The following is an 8,158-nucleotide window of genomic DNA, read 5'->3' as shown; positions in this document are numbered from 1 at the left end:
GGGTCCGCGTCTCATTTGCCACCTCAGCTGATCAATGTTTTTTTGTGTGCCTGGTCTTTGCCATGTCAACCCGACAGGTGGGCCCAAGATGTCAGTTTCGTTGTTTTCACGAGCAAATTCAACAATCATTGCTCTGCGTTATAGATTAGACATAGAGTTGGTGGTTCTTGTACACTGGCACAAATGTAGTACCAATTTGTTATCCTAGTCTCAACTGTGATGATTTTTTACCTAAATAACTTTGTCTTGTCCCCCGCAGTCAGTCGTAGCTGCCCCGTTCCATCACGTTCGTCGAGCTCATCGCCGCGTTCATCTCTCCACTCTCACCGTGCCTTCGGACTGCACGAAACCATTTTCCAGTACTTAAATTGTTGATTCCAGGTTAACGCAATCACTTGCTGTCCTCTTGTATTGTGGTGAGAGAGCAACGAACATCTGTTTGTCAGTTTGCAAACAAGCCTGTGCTGCGAGAGATGTTCGCCTATATATGCGTTCGTTCATTCACCAACTGATATATTTTCGTCTACATTGATAAGCTAGTGGTCTCAAAACTACAATCACTCATGTCAAGGCTGAAATATCGGAAACTCATAGGTGCATTTCTTATACTCTCATCATAAAGTAAAATGAGTAGTCGTAGTTTACTCTACTACTCCCTCCGTCCCAAAATGAAAGATATTTTTTTTGACACTATCAGTGTAAAAACATATCTTGCATTTTAGGACGGAGGCAAAAGAGACAACCAGCCAAACTGCGAATGACCACAAATTGCAACTTATTTCGTGCAACAGTGCACCAAAATATCACCTTCAGAACACAACTCAACAGAGTAGTCAGACATATCATCATCGACACGACAGGTTCAAGACTGCACCAAATTACCATCAGGATACAACTCGACAGGTTCAAGACTGCACCAAATTACCATCAGGATACAACTCAACAGAGGCAGCTCGGACTCGGAGAATGATCCAAACCTACTAGCAAATTCTCATTACGGGGAACAACCTAAACTGAGAGTAAACTGTTACTCTTACATGCAAAGAGCCACCTACACACATGACAAAAGAGCAGCATCAACACACAGCATCCTGGTCAAAAAGCCACGGAGCCTACTTACAAGGCACTCAACACCAGAACCAGAATAAAGAAACTACTCCACCTCACACTTGGTTGAACCGTTCGCCAGTGAAGCTTTTGACTCTTCATGTAATGCAGCAATGGCAGCCTGCCAATAGCCTTCAGTCTCGCCAAAGAGCTCCCATATTCTCACCAGTTTCCACAGTATCTTCTCATCGTCATCACACAGCTCGATGTATGACTGATCAAGAAGCTCAAACTCCTCACACAGTAACTGGATGACATTCTCCTGAGTCCTCCAGTGCTTCTGGATGTTGGGCATAGCTGCTATCTCCTTGTCATTCGGATCGTCCTTGCAACCATGGACGACGCCATCTCTGTTGAAGGCTATGATGGATCGGCCTTTGTCACTCCAGACTGCCTCCTGGGTGCTCAGCTGTGAATTTGATTTCCCGCGTCTTCCCTGCGCGCCCTTTCTTGACCTTAACGAGACAAACTTCAGAAACTCATTCCTGAGCAGGAGCGAGGGCAGATCCTCCTTGCGCGTCATGCCAAGTTTTTCAATGAACTTCCGGATAGCATCCTTCTGCTCCTTCTTCAGTGAACCGAAGTCCTTGCGGAACCGCTGATCCACAATGACCCTTAGACAATACCTCAGATTCAATGACAAGAAGAGTGAGTGATACATTATGATGTGCACTCTTGGGCATTGCTCTCTTAACTTGTCAAGGAAATCATCCCAGACCTTCGGCATCCGAGCACCAGGGCCCAAAACTGAGCTTGCTAGCTCCTCCAATACATCTGCCCCACGGCTGAAGTCATCTACGAGCCTAAGGCATCTATCCGTAGGTTTTGGGGGTTCGACAAATACGAACTTGCCAATAGACCTCGAAATCCTGATATTGCTTAGCTTCAGGCTGTCACCACAGGCTATTCCAATAGCATGTCTCTTCAAGATGAGCTCAGGCAGCGATCTTGCTGCTCTCGCTACCTCCATCCTGACCTCAGACCTGCCTTTCTTTTCAGCTGCTCCGAGAAGTTCATTCTCATCCAGAGATTTTAGGAACCCTAACTCTTCTTTAAAGTATTGTACTGGACACACCAAATCCTCAGCGCGATCATACTTCTTGGCACATTGCCTGCAACACAGGAGAGACAAATCTTGTTAGAACTATGTCATCACCAAAGCTACAGCAATAGAGAACACATGCAGTTTGATCATGCAAATGCATCAGGCATCACGTATAGTGCAAAAGAAAGAGCAAACAGCAAAACGAAACACTGCATGACATCTATGAAATAATGTACTGATATCTTCCATTACTGTGCTTGCTAAGGTAATGATGTATGGTGCTTGACCACCTCCTAGCTAGCAAGATACGGCCAAGCTAGCATCTATCAAGTCAAACATGCATTGATCTGCTTAAGGAGGGGATGATCTGGAGAATCGGGGACGGACAGATGTCCACATTTGGGAAGATCCTTGGATTCCAAGGGGAGTGACTCGTCGGCCCTCTAACCCTCGTGGACAAAGTTTATTTACCAGGGTTTGTGAATTAATTGATCCTTCCACCGGAACCTGGGATCAAGCTCTCGTGGAAGACTGTTTTCACCAAGATGACGTGCCATACATTCTGAGCATCCCCGTCAATGATCAGGCCAGAGATTTTTTAGCTTGGCACCTCGACAGTAAAGGCATTTTCTCAGTTAAGTCTGCATATAAGGCGCATGTGGCAATGTTGAAGAGAGAGTCTAACAGGCAAAGGGGGGAAAGCTCATCTAATGATGAACGGGATGCTGAGCTATTCAAGTCAATATGGAAGCAAAAGTGTCCCCCAAAGGTGCATCATTTCTTATGGAGACTTGCTCATAACAGTCACCCATTATACATGAACATTAGTAGGAAGGGTATTGAGCTTGACACGCGGTGTGCCGTCTGTGGTCGGCTGTTTGAAGATGGGGGGCATTTATTTCTGAACTGTAAAATGGTGAAACCATGCTGGCGAGCACTGCAGTTGGAGGAGGTGAGATTGCATCTTGCACAACTTGTCTCGGCAAAGGATGTAGTGCATGCTATTACCCGACTGCCTGAGGTACAGAGAATGCCCACTGTTGCTCTCCTTTGGTCTTGGTGGCATGAAAGAAATCGTGGAAACCATGGTGAACGCAGAGCAACAATAGAGGAAATCCAATATTCTGTACGCTTACATGTAAATGAGTGGAAGGATTTTTTAAATAAAGAGCCAGCCGATCAGATGACCATGCACCAAACTTGGAAGATAAACATTGATGGCGCCTACAAAGATCAATCTGGCAATGGGGATTGGGGGTTAGTCTGCAGAGATGCTTCATGTGATACGAATTTTGTTGCAGCTGGCTCATCTCAATTTTTATCGAGCGCTCTACATGCAGAAACAGTGGCCTTGCTGAACGCGATAGCCCTTGCTGACCAAATGGGGGTGGGAAGAGTTCATTTTGAGACTGATTGCCTCGTTCTTCAGCAAGCCGTGTCATCGGATGCCTATGATATGTCTCCTCTGGGTCAGGTGTTTCAAGATATCAAGCTAAAGCTTGCCACACAATTTCTTCAGTCTATTGTAGTGCACACACCACGTGAAAGTAACAAGCCAGCACATGTGTTGGCGGCTTTTGGTGCGGGATCACCGGTTGGTGCTTCGAGTCACTGGATTTCAAACTATCCTGATGATGTAACCCGTGCTGTAACCGGCGATTTAGCCGTGTATTAATGGAATACGAGTGTTCCATGTCAAAAAAAAAGTCAAACATGTCTTCTTAATTGTAATGCTGCAAATACCAATGATAAACAGAGTAGCACGTGTACTGTGTATACTAACAACACAAAGGTCCGCAGTGCATCGCGAATACTCACAATCCAATCAAAGTAACACATGGACTGTGTAGACTAACACCACAAAGGTTTGCAGTAATCCGCTTACTCCGAAATTGCAACAACACATGCATTGTTCAACTTCTATATGGCATTTGACTTGCTGCACACAGCTGTATCCCCCTCTAGGACGCTTCTACACGCTACACAGACCCACCATTCTCTGAGTCAGTCAGCGTTCCCATGAAGATGGGGTGTTGAGGCCGCAGGTGCCAATTTTTCGTTCAACTCTTCGCAAAGTCCAAAATTTCACTCCTTGACGCTAAAACTGGACAAAGTGCGCCCTTGACTCTAGCTGACGTGGTGCCATGTATACTACTTTGACTGGCATGGTCTATACCAGCTTAGTGTACCTTTTCCCAGCAGCACGTTCTGCGGCGATGCTGCTGCAAAGCTGCCAATGCAATAGCCTTCACATGTAAGGGCATGGGAGAGGTAGCTGTGGGCATAGCTACTTGGGCATGTAGAGGAACAGAGATAGGGATCGGAGGAGGGCAAGGAAGGAGGATTGTGGGTAGGAGGGGACAGCGGTGGTCGGTGTTGTTGGGAGTGAGAGTGACATAAGTTTCTGGGCGGTGACCTTGTGCAACAATGAAATGATTTAGTCGATGATGTTGTCACAATATGTGACATGGAAGCTATCAGCTACAATTGAAAGATAATTTTGTGGCTGAGTGTACGTACATTCTTTGAGTCACTGGACCAGATGCCTTCTCTGAAAATTTTCTTGTAGATTTTCCATGGCAGCCGGGGTGCACAGAAGAACGGCCCAGGCGAAACGTTGAATACAACATTCCGGACAGAAATTTAGCCTTCATCCTAGATGACAAGTAATAAAGACCATGTAAGTATGTGGATGTAATTCTCATCTAATTTCATAAAGAATGAAATGGGGAGAAGAGCAGGAAGACCTGCACCAGAGAGCATATCTTCTACAAGTGTTGTGGACCTGGCAACTCGGGAAAGTTGCTGCTGGAGCTGCTGGCCTGATAGGACTATGACTGAAGCAAAATCATAAAATACAGTAGCATTAGTATATGCAACAGATCTGATAATGGAACAAGTTGATCAGCTACATTATCCTAAATCAGCAGGTGAAAGACTGAAGAATGACAAGTCACATTGACCAAGGGAGATGACTGAAGAATGAGAACGAGGAACCAAATAAAGCTGACTGATGAAACTAAAGAATGACACTCCACTGCATCCAGCATGTTATGTTTTTCCAAAAAATCACATAACTAACTAAATAATAAAAAAGGTAGACAAGATTAAACGAAAGTGACTGAAGAGAAATATAATCATTTCCTTTTTCTTCTTTTGTTTTCTTTGGTAATAGAAGCGACCAAATCCACTTGAGATATGATGCAACTACAATGCATACACATCATGTCAGTTTTATGCTAAATTTAATTCTCAATACAACATAGAGCACTATTTGAGGTTCACACATTTTTTTCACCATCACATCACATAAGCATTCATCAATCACCCATGACCAGCACACAACAATATAGAGCATATAATGATAACCCCCCTAGGCCACTTAAACCCTACACGTCAGAGACAGAGGCGGGGGGTATATGATCAAGGATTTTCCAACAAGGGGGGTTATCGTCAATTATCCCCATATATGATATATCAGCATGCATCATCTAATCTATGACAATTTAGCATGGCTCCCTTCATTAAATCAATGAGCAGCTCGTACCTTAACTCGGCCTCCCGGGGTTCCCCTTATCAGCATGACCTGTGAGACCTGCAAAGCATGAATCTATGGTTAGTAAATTAATTGGAAAATGGAGAAAAGAGGAAGAATAGGAACAAGGGAAGAGGAGGAACTTAGAAGGGGACTGGCTGGGCAAGGAAAAGAAGAGAAAGAAGGGGAAGAAGAACATGGAAGAGGAAGGCGAAGAAGAAGATGTCAGAGAGAAGGGGAAGAAGAAGGGCGGGATCGAGGGGCAGCGTCGGCCAGCAAGATGGTCCGGATGGGGGCCGCGCCGGGCAGCGAGATGGGCGGGTGGAGGGGCTGCGCCGGCCAGCGAGACGGGGCGGGAGGAGTGGCTGCGCCGGCCAGCGAGACGGGGCGGGAGGAGTGGCTGCGCCGGCCAGCGACATAGGCCGCCGGGGCTTGAAGATCCGCCGCCGCCGGAGATCGGAGTCGGAGGGCGAGGGAGTGGGAACCTAACTGCGCCACCGACGGGGGTTGAAGATCCGCTGCCGCCGATGGTTAAAGATCCGCAGCCGGCGTAGAGAGGACGGGGAGGATGAGGGCCAGGGAGTGGGAAAACCCTACCTGCGCCGCCGCCGCCGCCTGAAGCTTCTCGCCGCGGGGAGGAGTCATCGCTAGGTCTGGCGCGGGGAGGGAAAAAAAATTCTTGGATGCCGGTAGCCAACTCGATCCCGTGCATACCCTTGCCTAGATGCGCCCACGTGTCCCGTCTTCCCATCCAATGACTACTAGAGCTGGCCAAACGGGCCGGCCCGGCATTGTAATTGGTCCATTACAATACTGTAAAATCCCACTATTTTATAGTAGAAGGATGAGGAAAGTATCGTTTTCCCCCTGAAATCCTTTCTAATGGACCAATTTTCCCCTCAACTCTAATACCGGATCAATCAGCCCCTCAAATCTTTAAAACCGGATCGATTCCCCCTATGGTGGTTTTGGACTTGATTTTGAGTGGTTTGGACCCAGACCGTGCACTTCTCGCTGACTGGACTCGTTGACTAGGCTGACTGTGCTCCGGGGCGCTGGCATGGCAGACGCCTACTCTTGGTCCTCCAAGCAGAGTTACAAGACCGGCTACGTCTGGCACGACTCACCGCCAACGATCCCGTGCACCTGCCAGCGGCGTCGAGTACGTGCTCAAGGGCTCCGAGCTGCTCCGCCTCCTTCCCGCGCCAGCCTACCCGCGCGACGCCTTTGCCTGCTCATCCTCGTCCTCCTCCACCTCGAGCTGCCAGGCCGGGAACGAGAACAAGCTGCCCAAAGCGGCCATTAGCAGGGCTCACGGTCGGCGCAAGAACTAGAGCTGCTTCAACCTCGGCCAGTACTGAGTGGCCACCGCGCGCAGCGGCCACGCAGACCGGCGAGAAAATGCGGCCGGCACCGGGGCCCCGAGCCGTCTCCGCCGCAACAGCCTATGACAGAGCTCGGAGCCGACAAGATCTCGTCGCCGCCGTCGTCCAACAACCCCGACACGCTGGAGACGCTCATCAAAATGATGCCCGCAAGGCTGCCACCTCGAACACCATCGCCGCTTGCCGGAGGAAGAGGATGCAAGCCTGGCACAAGGGCGTGATAGCGGGCCGCCGGATGCGCGCGTCCACGATGCTGATGCAGCTCATCTTCTACGACGTCCAAGCGGGGCACCAATCCGGGTGGTGCGAGGCACACAGAGCGGTTCCCTTGCGGGCGGTTGGACCTGAGCAGCGGCACGACGTTGTAGGTATCGGGTGGGAGTACATCAGCGGCAGCCTGGTGGAGACCAAGAAGACAACGAGCGGCGAGCATGCCGGCCACGGAGGCGAGCTCGACGCACTGAAGCAGTCATCTCCACCCAAACTGTTATGAAGTGAAGTGCACGGTCAATCCAGAGAAATGCATGGTATGGGTGAAAACCACTCCAAATCAAGTCTGAAACCACCTTAGGGGAGAATTGATCCGGTTTTACAGATTTGAGGGGCTGATTGATCCAGTATTAGAGTTGAGGGGGAAATTGGTCCATTGCAGAGGATTTCAGGGGGAAAATGATACTTTCCTCTAGAAGGATTGAGATGGCCCAGTGGATAGAGCATCCTGCTTCGGTCCTGGAGATCCAGGTTTGAAAAAAAATATTGAAGATTTCTCAAAATTAAAAGAGTTACTACATGTACCCAAGGAGACACTTAATGAGAAATATCTCGGCATGCCATCGGATGTGGGCTCGTCACGGAATGGGGCCTTTAAATATCTCAAGGACCGTTTGTGGAACAAGATCCAAGGGTGGATAGAGAAAACCATGTCCACGGCAGGTAAAGAAGTGTTGGTCAAGTCTGTTGCGCAGGTTATCCCAGTTTTTTCAATGTCTTGCTTCAAATTGCCGCGGGGGCTATGTGAACACTTGAACATGCTACTCCGCAAGTTTTGGTGGGGGAGTAGAGATGGCAAGCGAAAGCCAAACTGGG

The 8,158-nt window shown here is 48.4% G+C and overlaps 1 protein-coding gene and 1 pseudogene across 2 annotated transcripts; one reads left to right on the top strand and one right to left on the bottom strand.

Moving 5' to 3' along the window:
• Positions 1 to 755: 755 nt before the first annotated feature.
• On the bottom strand, positions 756 to 6,397 carry LOC123090773 (uncharacterized). 2 transcript variants are annotated; one of them, XM_044512109.1, is made up of 6 exons: positions 6,285 to 6,397; positions 5,700 to 5,747; positions 4,900 to 4,989; positions 4,673 to 4,807; positions 1,163 to 2,219; positions 756 to 1,051 (listed from the first exon to the last, which is right to left on the bottom strand). In XM_044512109.1, exons 4-6 carry the CDS (start codon positions 4,804 to 4,806, stop codon positions 1,034 to 1,036), a joined length of 1,209 nt encoding a protein of 402 aa, XP_044368044.1. In that variant the 5' UTR covers position 4,807; positions 4,900 to 4,989; positions 5,700 to 5,747; positions 6,285 to 6,397; the 3' UTR covers positions 756 to 1,033. The 2 variants fall into 2 exon arrangements, with proteins under 2 accessions (XP_044368044.1, XP_044368046.1); XM_044512111.1 differs by having other exon boundaries at positions 4,906 to 4,989.
• LOC123089918 (protein SOSEKI 5-like) lies at positions 5,977 to 7,565 on the top strand (annotated as a pseudogene).
• Positions 7,566 to 8,158: the final 593 nt, after the last annotated feature.

The sequence above is a fragment of the Triticum aestivum genome, chromosome 4B (assembly GCF_018294505.1).
Source record: "Triticum aestivum cultivar Chinese Spring chromosome 4B, IWGSC CS RefSeq v2.1, whole genome shotgun sequence".
Classification (NCBI taxonomy): Eukaryota; Viridiplantae; Streptophyta; class Magnoliopsida; order Poales; family Poaceae; genus Triticum; species Triticum aestivum.
Note: the sequence above shows the minus strand (reverse complement) of the source record. Positions and strands in the feature narration are given on the sequence as shown.

Bases quoted from the DNA above. Each gene is read 5' to 3' on its own strand.
- LOC123090773 (XM_044512109.1), bottom strand. From the start codon at position 4,806: ATGAAGGCTAAATTTCTGTCCGGAATGTTGTATTCAACGTTTCGCCTG. The intron at 2,220-4,672 runs GTACGTACACTC...CCTGTGTTGCAG, and splicing joins GGTCCAGTGACTCAAAGAAT to GCAATGTGCCAAGAAGTATG.